Source organism: Jaculus jaculus, chromosome 18 (assembly GCF_020740685.1).
Source record: "Jaculus jaculus isolate mJacJac1 chromosome 18, mJacJac1.mat.Y.cur, whole genome shotgun sequence".
Classification (NCBI taxonomy): domain Eukaryota; kingdom Metazoa; phylum Chordata; class Mammalia; order Rodentia; family Dipodidae; genus Jaculus; species Jaculus jaculus.
In genome coordinates this window covers 63,451,126-63,465,447 of record NC_059119.1, presented here as the reverse complement: position 1 = coordinate 63,465,447, position 14,322 = coordinate 63,451,126, and the positions used below count along the sequence as shown (strand labels likewise).

General features: G+C 44.6%; 1 protein-coding gene across 1 annotated transcript in view; it reads right to left on the bottom strand.

The window, feature by feature from the left end:
* Positions 1–11,551: 11,551 nt before the first annotated feature.
* Kidins220 (kinase D interacting substrate 220) overlaps positions 11,552–14,322 on the bottom strand; it is a 101,866-nt gene continuing 99,095 nt past the window's right edge. The window contains exons 29-30 of the mRNA XM_045137618.1: positions 13,532–13,592; positions 11,552–11,908 (exon numbers count right to left, since the gene is read on the bottom strand). Of these exons, the coding sequence (XP_044993553.1) occupies positions 13,533–13,592 (60 nt within the window). The 3' untranslated portion in view covers positions 11,552–11,908; position 13,532. The remainder of the gene's footprint in view (positions 11,909–13,531; positions 13,593–14,322) is intronic.

Here is a 14,322-nt window from a genome sequence, read left to right as displayed (position 1 = left end):
TTTTGAGGAGAGGACACATGCACCCCCAATTGTTCCAACATATGTGGAAATGAGACTCCCCTATGTGTAAGTACCTTTGTGCCTTTGTCAAAAAGCAGGACTAGGGGACTGGAGGGATGGCTTAACAGTTAAGGCGCTTGCCTGCAAAGCCAGAGAACCCAGGTTTGATTCTCTAGGACCCACGTAAACCAGATGCACAAGGTGGCACATGTGTCTGAAGTTCATTTGCAGCTGCTAGAGGCCCCGGCATGCCCATTCTCCATCTCCCTTCCTCAGATAAATAAAGTATTTTTTAAAAAGCAGGACTGAACTTGCAAGTCTATTTCTTGTGTTCCATTAATCTATGAGTCCACTCTTATCCCATTAACACACCATACTGTTTACTGTATTATTTTTTCTTTTTTCTTATAAAGCAAAAATTTCACTATGTAGCCCAGTCTTGCCTAAAATTCACAGCAAATGTGCTTCAGACTCTTGAGTGCTTGAGTGATGGGCATAAAACCATCATGTCTAGCCTCATGTCATGCAGTATTAATTATCAGCCCCATATTAAATCATTTTTTTGTTGGTTTTTTGAGGTAGGGTTTCACTCTAGTCCAGGCTGGCCTGGAATTCACTCTGTAGTATCAGGGTGGCCTCAAACTCACAGCAATCCTCCTACCTCTGCCTCCCGAGTGCTGGGATTAAAGGCGTGCACCACTGCTCCAAGCTTATATTAGATCTTAAAGTTGGGTGGAATGGTGGGTGACCTTCCTGTCTTGCATTTGTACTATACTTCTTCAGGTCCAATGGAGTCCCTAAAATTTACAATCACAGTAGATTAATATTTAAAGCATTTGTGATGATGTAAAGTCTTTTGTCAACTTGATCAGATTGGGAATCAAGTAAGAGACTTGCCTCTTGGGCAGTCTGTCACAGGGTGTTTCCAGGAAGCATTGACTAAGGGAGGAAGTCCTTCTCCCAGAGTGGGCATCCAGCTTCTGGAAGCTTCAAGAAAACATAGGGCCTTTGGCCTGGTTGCCTGTGCTACTCACTGGTGCATATCCTTGCCATGTTGCTGCTGTCCTTTGTAGACATTGGCACCGGGCTTTGCCAGTCTCCCAGTGTGGACAGAAGACCAGTGGCTCTCCAGTGAATCCTCCAGGCCTTCATTGCTAGACTGTGACTCTGAGGTACTCAGCCTTGCCGACTGAGCAGTTATCCAGAAGATAGCGGGTGTTGAACTGTTCAGCCATATTGTTTAAACTAACGATAAGACCTCCTTCTTTTTTGGGGGAGGTTGGTTTTACAAGGTAGGGTCTCACTCTAGCCCAGGCTGACCTGGAATTCACTATGTAATCTCAGGGTGACCTCAAACTCATGGCAATCCACCTACCTCTACTTCCCTAGTGCTGGGATTAAAAGCATGTGCCACCACACCCGGCATAAGTCCCCTTTCTTTTTAAACATCTCTATTTTTAAAATATTTTATTTTTATTTATTTATTTGACAGAGAAAGAGGGAGAAAGAGACAGACAGAGTGGGCATGCCAGGGCTTCTAGCCACTGCAAACAAATTCCAGACACGTGTGCCCCCTTGTGCCTCTGGCTAATGTGGGTCCTGGAAAATAGAATCTCGGTCTTTTGGCTTTGCAGGCAAACACCTTAACCGCTAAGCCATCCTACCAGCCCAACATCTGTTTTTTATTTTTATTTAAGACAGAGAGAAGGAGAGAGAGAGATAAGAGACAGATAATGAGCACACCAGGGCCTCCAGCTGCTGCAAACAAGCTCCAGACACAAGCACCACCTTGTGCATCTGGCTAACATGGGACCTGGAGAGTTAAATCTGGGTCCTTAGGCTTCGCAGGCATGCATGTTGACCACTAAACCATCTCTGCAGCCCATAATTCCCCTTTCAAATACATACTCATTGTTTCAGTTCTGCTCATCTAGAGAGCCCTAATACCATCTGTCTATGGAGCACAAAAACATTTGTAATAATGGGAGTCGCCTCACCTGCAAACAGGAAGAGCTGGACAGAGTGATCATGTTTTCTTCTCACTCTATAGGTCTGTGACTGACTGTGCCTCACTTGCATGAGAGTATCTGAAAACTGGACTTACAGGCCTTGTTAGAGACGGAAAGGCAGAGAAAGGGATGCATTTGTGGGCACTGATGTCAGATGCAGAGTATCTACCAGCTGTGAGACATGGAGATGTGTTACAGAGCTGTCTGCAAAGTGACTCACATGTTATAACCACTTGGGATAGTGGTTCCAGTGATCAAAGGGATAGCCTTTCCTTCACCATTTTTACTTTTTTTTGTTGTTACCATTTTTACTTTTAAAGATTTTTTAAAATAAAAAAAAAAAACTTCAGAGAGAAAGAATTGGTGCACCAGGGCCTCAGCCACTGAAATTGAACTCCAGACACTTGCATCATCCAGTGGGCATGTGTGACCTTGCGCTTGCCTCACCTTTGTGCGTCTGGCTTACGTGGGATCTGGAGAGTTAAACAAGGGCCCTTAGGCTTTGTAGGCAGGCACATTAAATGCTGTCCAATCTCTCCAGCCCCATTTTTATTTTTAGTGATGAGAAAACTGATGCTGAAAATAAATGGCCACTTAGTAACAAGTGACACCACCAAGCCCATGACTTAGGCCGTTGCTATCTGCAATGCATTGACTTATGAACCCTCCAACTCAATGGTGGATGGATGACATTTAAATACAGAAGAACAGTTTAAGCACATGCAATTTAGTTTTGTCTGTTGCAGAGATCTTAGTTCAGTGAGGATGGCAAACTACATGAAGATTTAAAGATCAAGCGAGCCCATGGTCAGGGACCTGCATGTCCTAATCTCTTGCAGCTGAGGGTCAGGGAAGAGGAAGGCTGGCGAGGATGGAGAGCCTGGTATTGAGGCTGCTGAGTACAAAGGCTGGTGCGTGTCCATCACCTTCACACCCTTCTGCTGCACCTTCGAGTGTGGGGAACAGAAGCTAGATTGCCCTCAAGGTCATGGCAATCCTCCTGCCTCTGAGAGCCCTGTGGTGTATGCCATTTCATACAACAGGGGCTGAGGTGTCCTGACATTATTGCTATGTAAAGAATCTCTTTTAGGGCTGGAGAGGTGGCTTAGTGGTTAAGCACTTGCCTGTGAAGCCTAAGGACCCTGGTTCGAGGCTTGATTCCCCAGGACCCATGTTAGCCAGATGCACAAGGTGGCTCACGCATCTGGAGTTTGTTTGCAATAGCTGGTGGTCCTGGCACACCCATTTTTTTTTTCTTTCTCTCTCTCTCCTTCTTTCTCTCTGCCTGTCACTCTCAAATAAATAAATAAAAATAACAACAAAAAATTTTAAAAAAGAATCTTTTCTACAAGCTAGTCTTAGTCTTCATGAAGCTTCCATAGCCATGCCTGGCACATAATGAAGACTCGAGTTATTAGACAGATGGTTGTCGTGAGCTGAAATGTCACCTGGCTGCCTCAGGTCACTGCCTTTCCACTGTCATTGGTGTGTCTGTTGGTGACTAATTTGTCCTTAGGAAAGGAAAGAACCATTTTTTGCTCCTCAGTCTTCTTTCCCCATTTTGTTTTTGCTTGTTTTCATTCATTAGGAGACAGTGACCACAGCAAAAAAAAAAAAAAAAAAAAAAAACCCAAAAAACAAAAAACACTCCATTGCAAGAGATATACTTACTACTTATCTATTAATATTTATTAAGCATTATAACTATGCTATAATTTAGAGTATGAAGGAAAATACATAGAGTAGCAGTCAGGATTATGATCTAACACAAAACACTGACTATAGATAAATGAAAGGATAAGTATAGGAAAGGCAGATAACAATATAACTGTAAATAAAATAAATATGCACAACCATTAATGCAGTGGTCTAATACATGAATGATTAATGATTAGGATGAGGGCCATAAAAATAAAGCCAATAATTTTTAAAATAAAAGTTAATGTTCCAAAATAATTATTTTTAAAAAAGTCATTTTATTTATTTGTTATTTTCAATATTTTATTTATTTATTTGAGACAGAGAGAGAGAGAGAGAGAGAGAGAGAGAGAGAGAGAGAGGGAGAAAGAGGCATATAGAGAAAGAGAATGGGCATGCTGGGGCCTCTAGCTACTGCAAATGAATTCCAGACACATGCAGCCCCTGTGCATCTGGCTTACATGGGTACTGGGGAATCAAACTAGGGTCCTTAGGCTTGGCAAGCAAATGCCTTAACAAAGATAGTTTCAAGATATTCCCTTTTTCTTTCTTTTTTTTTTTTTAATATTTTATTATTTACTGATTAGAGACATACACACACACACACACACACACACACACACACACACACACACACACACACAGAATGAATATGCCAGGGCCTCTAGCCACTGCAAATGAACTCCTGATGCATGCACTGCCTTGTGCATCTCTGGCTTATGTGGGACCTGGAGAGTCAAACCTGGGTCCTTAGGCTTCACAGGCAAGCACCTTAACTGCTAAGCCATCTCTCCAGCCCCCCCTTTCTCTATAAATACAATTCACATGGCTATGTTTTTGAGACTTCCCCACACCCTGTGTAAAGCAAGCAGACAGTGCCAGCGAGGGTGTCTACACACAAAGCCACAATTCAAGTGGATGCTGGAAAGCGGTGAGAAGTGAGTCACCTGGTAAGAACAGGAAAGCAAAGTGACAGCAGAGGCACGGCAGCAGCTCAACCTGTCTCCCCACCTAGCTCTGCCACTCAGGAGCTGGGTGGCCTTGGGAAGTCACTTAGGATCTGTGTTGTCTTCTGGCTAGTGGACTGAGGCAGCAACAACTGCATGAGGTTGTCATAAAGGTTGAGCTAGTATGTCAAAGATCTTAGAATGCCGTCAGCCACAAAGGTAAGCTACCTTTATTATAATGAATGTATGCAGCACTTTAAATATCCAAAATAGACACAGGATAAGGATAGCTGATAAAATACTCAACTTAAAGTACACAACTTTAGGGGGTGAGTTGAATGTAAATCACAACGAGCCCATTAATACTGCTAAAGCTACAACTTAATATGATGGATGTCATATATTAAAATGGTGTCTTATCAAATCCAAGCAAGACTCCATCAAGTTGAAAGATGTGTTAGCACCTAGGAACAATTTTAAAAAAGACTGACAAGCTGGGCATGGTGGCGCGCACCTTTAATCCCAGCACTCTGGAGGCAGAGGCAGAGGTAGGAGGACTGCCCTGAGTTCGAGGCCACCCTGAGACTACATAGTAAATTCCAGGTTAGCCTGGGCTAAAGTGAGACCCTACCTCAAAAAAAATGGGCTGGAGGGACAGCTTAGTGGTTAAGGTGTTTGCCTGCAAAGCCAAAGGACCCAGGTTCGATTCCCCAGGACCCATGTAAGCCAGATGCACAAGGAGGTGCATGTGTCTGGAGTTCATTTGCTGAGGCTAGAGGCACTGATGCACCCATTCTCTCCAGACACATGTGCCACCTTGTGCATCTAGCTTACGTGGGTCCTGGGGAATCGAACCGAGGTCCTTTGGCTTTGCAGGCAAACACCTTAGCCACTAAGCCATCTCTCCAGCCCCCAAAACAAATATTTTTTAAAAGGCTTTTTTTTTATAATCATGGAAGTTGTTAATAAAAAAATGGAAAAATAAAAGGCTAGAGAGATGGCTTAGAAGTTAAGGGTCTTTGCCTGCAAAGCCAAAGGACCCAGGTTCAATTCCCCAGGACCCACATAAGCCAGATGCACAAGGTGGCACATGTGTTTGGAGTTTGTTTGCAGTGGCTGAAGGCCCTGGTGCACCCATTCTCTATCTGCCTCTTTCTCAATTAAAATTGTTTGCTTTTTGAGGTAGGGTCTTATTCTAGTCCAGGCTGACCTGGAATTCATTATGTAGTCTCAGGTTGGCCTTGAACTCATGGAAAACCTCCTACCCCTGCCTCCTGAGTGTTGGGATTAAAGGCTTGTGCCATCATGCCCAGCATAAACTATTTTAAAAAGAAAAAAAAAATGTATGTTTTCTAATAGCACATAAGTCAAATGTGGAAAAATGTATTGTAGAAATTAAAAACTTCTATTAGTTTAGAATATTATTTTATTTATTTATTTGAGAGTAACAGGCAGAGAGAGAGAAAGGGGCAGAGAGAGAGAAAGGGGCAGAGAGAGAGAAAGGGGCAGAGAGAGAGAAAGGGGCAGAGAGAGAGAAAGGGGCAGAGAGAGAGAAAGGGGCAGAGAGAGAGAAAGGGGCAGAGAGAGAGAAAGGGGCAGAGAGAGAGAAAGGGGCAGAGAGAGAGAAAGGGGCAGAGAGAGAGAAAGGGGCAGAGAGAGAGAAAGGGGCAGAGAGAGAGAAAGGGGCAGAGAGAGAGAAAGGGGCAGAGAGAGAGAAAGGGGCAGAGAGAGAGAAAGGGGCAGAGAGAGAGAAAGGGGCAGAGAGAGAGAAAGGGGCAGAGAGAGAGAAAGGGGCAGAGAGAGAGAAAGGGGCAGAGAGAGAGAAAGGGGCAGAGAGAGAGAAAGGGGCAGAGAGAGAGAAAGGGGCAGAGAGAGAGAAAGGGGCAGAGAGAGAGAAAGGGGCAGAGAGAGAGAGAGAGAGAGAGAGAGAGAGAGAGAGAGAGAGAGAGAGAGAGAGATAGAGAGAGAGAGAGAGGAAATGAATGGGTGTGCCAGGGCCTCCAGCCTCTGCAAATGAACTCCAGACACATGTACCTCCTTGTGCATCTGGCTTATGTGGGTCCTGGGGAATCAAGCCTCGAACTGGGGGGGTCCTTTGGCTTCACAGGCCAGTGCCTCACCACTAAGCCATCTCTCCAGCCCACGTTTAGGGTATTTTATACATGAGTGCTAGGAGTTAGAAGGCAGAAAGGTTTAAAAATAAAACTGCACTCAGCCTAATTTCTCCCCTGACCCAAGGCAGGAGCTCAATTTCTAGGGCAGAAACACAGGCAAGGAAGGTCTAGCTTCTCTCTCAGTGGGCGTGCCTGCTCCAGCCAGGTTCACGGGCAGTAGAGGAGTTGGGAGCCTGCCAGGAGCCCAGCCCAACCCGCTTGCAGGAACAAGGACAAGCTGCTACAATTACTGCCGCCGCTGGGGAGCCGAGCTGAAGGAATTGACAGTAAAAGAATGTATGGTGTCGCAGTCCAGTTCGCATTGCTGGTAGAAATCACCCAACCAAGAGAAGCTTGTGGGGAAAAAAGAGGTTTATTTAGGCTTACAGACTCCAGAGGAACCCCATAATGGCAGGGAAAACGACGACATGAGCAGAGGGTGGACATCACCCCCTGGCCAACATAAAGTGGACCATAGCAACAGTAGAGTGTGTCAAATACTGGCATGGGGAAACTGGGTATAACACCTGCCCCCAACAATACACTGCCTCCAGGAGGCGTTCATTCCCAAATCTCTATCAGCTGGGAATCTAGCATAAACCTGTTTATGGAGGACACCTGAATCAAACCACCACATTCTGCCCCTGGTCCCCATAAACTGATAATCAACCATGTTGTAAAATGAAATACATTCAGTCCAACTTTAAAAGTTGCCATATATATATATTTTTATCAATCCCAATGATGTTCATCCATCCCCATAATCCAAGGTCTTTTAACTGAGCCATAATACCAAAACATAACCTCAAAAACCCATAATGGCACAGAATAAACATTCACACTGCAAAAGATGACATTAGGCATAGCAAAGAAATATTCAACCAACACAAGATTTAAAACAACCAGGACAAACATCAAACTCTGTAGCTCTAAGTCCAACAACTCTACCCAGTGACAAGTCTCCAAGTCTGATAATTCTAACCAGCAACAAATCTCTGGTATTCCAATTCTGCCCCTCCAGCTAGGGTACTCACTGTTCTGGAGAACTTCATCGGGGCTGGCAGCTCTCCTTGGCAGCCATCTCATGGTTCTGGCATCTCCCCTGGGTCTCCACTGCAATCCTTGGTTCATCCTCATGGCCCCATGGGGTCTCCATGCAGGCATCCAGCAAACCTGCTTCACACTGCCCATGGACATTTCCAAAACACAAGACCGTGTTGCAAACTAAATAACCATCTCTTTCCAGCATTTCTTATATTCTACAATACCAGGTAGGATGCCAGTTTGTTAGGGGGGAATAAAACAGACTTTGAAGAACAGGACATTCCTTGAGCACTCAGGCCCCTTCAAAAGAGTCTACATTCTTCCTATTGCCCCAGTGCAGGTCAGTTGGCCCAATCTCAAAGGTTGTAATCTCTGAATTGCAGCTGAACGGGCAGCAGTTCACTCAAATATTTTTCTTTCTGTGCCATATCCCTCTGCCTACACCAGTTCATTTCTACACAGAGCAACCCTGCACAACTTCTCAGGACACAGGCATAACAACAGCAAGGCTTGCACAAACTGCTAGCCCAGTCCAGGCAAAGCTCTTTCTCACCCTCATAATCCAAACCTCACAGTCCAAAGTTCTTACTGCATCCAGGTCAACTCTGACCAGACTAGTCCATCAAGCTGTACTTACAGCACTACAAGGCATCTCTTAAGCCAAAGTTTCAAATCCTTCCACATTCCTCTTGAAAATCCACTCCAAAAGGCCAAAGCCACCCAGTCAGGTGTCTAACAGCAATCCCACTACTCAGTACCAACATTACTGCTGCAGTCAGGTTTTCATGCTGCTGGAAATCAGCCAACTAAGAGCAGCCTGTAGGAAAAAGAGGTTTATTTGGGCTTACCGGCTCGAAGGGAGGCTCCATGATGGCAGGGAAAATGATGGCATGAGCAGAGAGTGGACATCACCCCCTGGCCAACATCAGGAGGAAAACAGCAACAGGAGAGTGTGCCGGACACTGGCTATAAAGCCCATAAGCCCGCCCCCAACAACACACTGCCTCCAGGAGATCTCCATCAGCTCAAATCTCAAATCTCAAATCTCCATCAGCTGGGAACCTAGCATTCGGAACATCTAAGTTCTAAGTTCTTGCTTGAGTCTCCCTGCTTCACGCTGGGGAGTTAGTTTTTCAGCTTCTCAGAAGTGACCAAAAACTCCCTGATACTCTCCTTCCTATCAGGGGCTAGAAATGTGGCACACTTCCCCATCAGAATAAAACTGTACGACAGTAAAACTTAAGAGATTTCAACCAACAGGATGATCTGCTCTTGAAGTTCAATGTGAGAGGGCACCATGTTTAGTTGGCTCTGGAGAACTCGTGCAAGCACCCAGATGCTTACCTCACATCCTCTTCCTCCACAGAGCCACTCATCCCCCAGCCTGCCTGCAGCTGAGCCCCTGCCTTAGGAAGCTTATATGTACAAAAGCACAAGGAAAAGAGCCCCTGGCCCAGCGCTTCTTCTCCCCTTCTGTTGGCTGAAAGCACGAAGGCTTTGCATGCTTGGAGGGTAGCAGAATCACAAGATGAAGGAGCCTAGTCCTTTATGCAAGCTTAGGTAACACTGAATTGCCACACAAATAAATACAATTCAGGGCTGGAGAGATGGCTTAGTGGTTAAGGCACATGCCTGCAAAGCCTAAGGATCCCGGTTCAATTCTCCAGGTCCCCTGTAAGCCAGATGTACATGGTGGTGCATGTGTCTGGAGTTTGCTTGCAGTGGTTAGAGGCCCTGCAACATCCACTCTCTCTCTCTCTGTCTATCTCTAATAAATAAATAAAAAAATAATAATCTTTAAAAAAAGAAATAAGGGCTGGAGAGATGGCTAAGCGGTTAAGGTGCTTGCCTGTAAAGCCAAAGGATCCCGGTTCAATTCTCTAGAACCCACATAAGCCAAAGGCACAAGGGGCACAGGCAATCAGGAGTTGATTTGCAGTGTTGGAGGTCCTGGTGTGTGTTCTGTCTCTCTCCCTCCCTCCCTCCCTTTTTCTCTCTCTCAAGTAAGTAAATAAAATATTTAAAAAACAAAAGAAATACAATTCAGCTGGGCATGTTGGCGTATGCCTTTACTCCCAGAACTCAGGAGGTAGAGGTAGGAGGATTACTATGAGTTCGAGGCCACCCTGAGACTACAGAATGAATTCCAGGTCAGCCTGGGCTACAATGAGACCCTACCTTGTAAAACAAAAACAAAACAAAAAAAGAAGAAATAAAATTCGAATCCATTAAGTCTATTAAGGGATTGTTGTTACAGTGGTTGCCTACCTTACCATGTTAAGTTTCAAACGACAATAACCAACCCACATACAACATATTCTAGATGGAATCGTAGCACAGCAGTTTTTCCTAGCTCAAGCAATCAGCAGGGCCTGAGGCGGGAACGATAGCAATGAATAGGTAGGGAGGTCATTGAAAATAACAGCCAGCCCTTTCAAAAGACAGCTTGAAGGGGCTAGCTAGTCCTCAGACCTGATGTTGCATACCGTCACTGTCATTCCATCTGCTCGTAATCCCCACTGCTTCATTATGCTGATTCACTGTTTCCAAAGTTCTTTGTAAAGCACAGAATTGAACCAGTTTAGTTTGATACCAGAATATTGATGTTTACAATGTTTCCACTAAGCCAAGGACCTATGGTCCAAGATATATCTTTAAGATATATCTGTGCAAAACATTACCTAACACTTTATAACAATCTTACCAAGATGGGTTGTGGATGGCTGTCCCTGGGAGTTATGGTACCATTTCTTAGAAGGTGGCTAGGAACACACAGAAAAGCTTACCGGGGCCACACAGGTGACGTGTTGGTATGAAATGGGATGGAGGGGTGAACCTGTGTTCTTCTGTGAAGGCTTCTAGTGGTTAGGCACTCACATGCAGTGTTAAGATACTTAGGATTTGAAGGCAGGCTCCACTTTATCCCCCTAGTTTAGATCTGATTTAACCACTTGCATATGTATTTGTTGACTGTCTGAAATCAAGTTTGTCTAAAAAGCTGTGTTAAGATTTCTTCTTATTCTCCTATACTAGGGCACGTTTTCTGGTAAAATAGGATGAGTATGGTTAAGATGGAGGCGTCAGAGCCACGCCAAAGCAGCCTACAGGAGAAAAAGCAAAAAAAAAAAAAAAAAAAAAAAAAAAAAGGATGAGTATAGCAACCTCAAGAAAACCGAGGACACAAAACGACTGAAAAGAATGCAGGTAAAAAGAGAGAGAGAGCGAGAGAGAGCGTGCAAAGAAGTAAAAGAGGGAGGTTAACTTCTTTCAAAATAAAAGGGGCTTAGGGCTGGGGAGAGCGCTTGGTGGTTAAGAGTGCTGCCTGCACAAGCATGAGGGTGGGGGCGCCCCAAGCTGCTGAGTTTGACAGCCCAGGTAAACAGCTGGGGGTGGCCCTGCTCCTCTGAGACCTCAGTCCACTGGGGAGGAAGGACTGGAGAACCACTGGGCTCACAAGTCTCCCCAAAGCTCCAGAGTCAGTGGGAACCATCTGAGGGAGACAAGCAACAGTCTCCTCTGGTCTCTGTGTGTATGACGACCGCACTGGAACACACACTGGCCGCACCTCACACATGCCACACCTACCACACATACACCCACATGCCAAAGAAATAAAAATAAAACAGTTTCATTTGCACTAACAACATGCAACATAAAAGTTTTCAGCAACGGAATTTTAAAAACGTGTCGGGAAATGTGATAATTTTAAGAGCAATCTACCTCTTTATTAGGTATCTGACAACAACATGCAACAAGACATGAAATGTTGGGCTATATAATTTACATGCTTTTTGTTTTACAGGGGGGCATTTACCTAAAACTGCATAAAAATAACACTTCGTTAAAACTAATTTAAATCCTACAATAACTAGAATGGAACTGGTAGAGATGACAATTGTCTTCTCCAGCTGAATGCATGGTTACTGAGCGCAGGCTGTCTTCACCCCCTTAGATACGGTGAGGCAGCCAGCGGGGGGAATTAATCGAACTGTCGGGAGAATGAGAGAGGCGTGCTGCTGGTCTATGGGCAGAATACTAAGTTCTACAGCCCTGTTGCCTTGAAAGAAAAGGAAGTAAATAAGTATAAACATGTTAAAATTAGGAAATGATGGTGAGTAAGCAATACAATCTTAATTATCCCCAGTGGCTTTATAATTTGAATCAGGGACATACAGTTCTATCTTTAAAGTAAATCCCATGTATACGTGTCTTAATATCTTAATAATTCACTTTGATGCATCAGTCCATGTCTTACTATACATGATACAGACTATTGAATCAGAAAGAGCTGCTGATACACTCACTGGAATGACAGCACCAAAACCATATCTTTGGCTGGAGAGAGATGAGGCAAATCCACGAGCCCTCACCACACCCGGCACAGGAGAGTATGTAGGCCATGAAGCACTGGCAATGCCTGTATGTTACACTATGCGATTACCACAATTTGCTGGTTTACATTGGTCTTCACACCACTCAGAATTTCACTGATTCTTTCATTTTTTTCAACATCTATTTTTTTTTTTTTTCCCCGAGGTAGAGTCTCTCGGTCTAGCCCAGGCTGACCTGGAATTCACTATGTAGTCTCAAACTCAGTGATCCTTCCTACCTCTGCCTCCCTGAGGGCTGGGATTCAAGGCATGCACCACCACGCCTGGCAGTTTCACTGATTCTTATATCCATCCCACCAGCAGTTCTGGAAACACAGAGGGTCCCCTCATTCCTTATTTTCCAGCTTCCAGACAGGATGAAAGCTCTGAGCACTCAATAGAAACAGTACTCAGCATCTGAATGCTGACCCTTCTCAGGGCTAGAGACAGTGGCCCAACACTTTTGTGATGTTGGAAGTGGCAACGACCTTGGGGGGGACCATGGGCTACTTGGCAGTGCACTGTGCAGCAGGGCTGCAGTGTTGGGGAGTAGTCAGTGCATTTTACACCGAGGTTTCTCTTTTATGATGGGATTACCGGGATGGAATACTACCCAGAGGCAAGGAGCATCAGTAGTAGCTTTTCCTGATTGATCAATCCCTCTATTCTTACAGATTTATTTATTTTTTGCTTATTTGTTTGAGAGTGTATGGATGTGCTAGGACTTTCTGCCACTTCAAACAAGCTCCAGACACATGCACAGCCTTGTATGTCTGACTTTACATGTGCACTGGGGAATCTAACACAGGCTGTCAGATTTTACAAGCAAGTGCCTTTAAAACACTGTGTGAGAGGGAGAGAAAGAAAGAGAATGGGCATGCCAGGGCCTCTAAGCCACTGCAAATGACGTCCAGATGCATGTGCCACCTTGTGCATCTGGCTTACATGGGTCCTGGGGAATTGAACCGAGGTCCTTTGGCTTTGCAGACAAGCGCCTTAACCACTAAGCCATCTCTCCAGCCCCTCTTACAGATCCTTTAATTTCCCAGATGCCTCCCTGTGCTGGGAAGTCACAACAGTGCTGTCAGACGGCCACCGAGGCAGTCTCTGCTGAGTCCCCTTGGGAAGCTTTGGACCCGCAGTGTGGAGTGGGGGCCGGCAGACAGAGGGGCCCTGTTGCCCAGTTTCTGTAGCAACTCTTTTACAGCTTCTTTGGTAAAGTGGTGGAGATACAAACTCTATAACCAGACAGAACTGTTTTTCAACAGCTGACTTAAAACTAGACTTTTTTGAAAACTAATTTTACATACCTCAGTTTAAACTGGATCTTCTGAGCGGCTGTCTATCTAGCTCAAGGGCAGCGTTTTCTTCCTAGGCAGGAAAGGGTTTAAAATTATGTAAGACTTTAAAGCCTCTTTTTCTACTGAATCAGTTTCAACCAGGGATTCTCAACCTTTGCGAAGTGAGGAACCACTTTAAAGACCACCTGGGGCCCGTTCACTGTTACTGCAGGATTTCCCACTTTTCAATTCCTTTGTGTAACTGTGGCCTATGCTTAACTGAGCAGAGGAGGAAAGACAGCCCAGCTGGAAAGTAACGTGTAGTCAGTCTTTCAGACCAGCTCAACCCCAAGCAGAACCCAACTCCACTAGCTTCTCTGCCACTCAGTGACGGCCAGGACACAAGGTGGGAAACAACAGGGCCCATGGGCCCAGCCTCAAGTGTTTGCCAAACAAGCATACTTTATTATGCCTTTTCTTCTACCTAATCCCTCCACACCCTCCACCCATACCATAAAGAAAACAGCCCTCACTCTTTCTTCCTGGTAAATAGAGTGATCTATTCAGGAGTTAGCCAGGAATTCGGGGAATTCTAATTCTGGGATACTTCTAAAGAGGCTGAGAATTCCTGGTGTACTCAAAAATTAAGTGGTCTTTAAAATATTTTGAATTTAGTACTTTATTTAGCCAGAAGATTAAAAAGGATTTAATTTCATTCAAAAAATCTAATGATTAGTATTTATAAGAAAAAATTATGATCACAAATTATTTTATTAGATCACTATGTCATGCAAATGATCTAAGAGTTCTCAACTTACTAT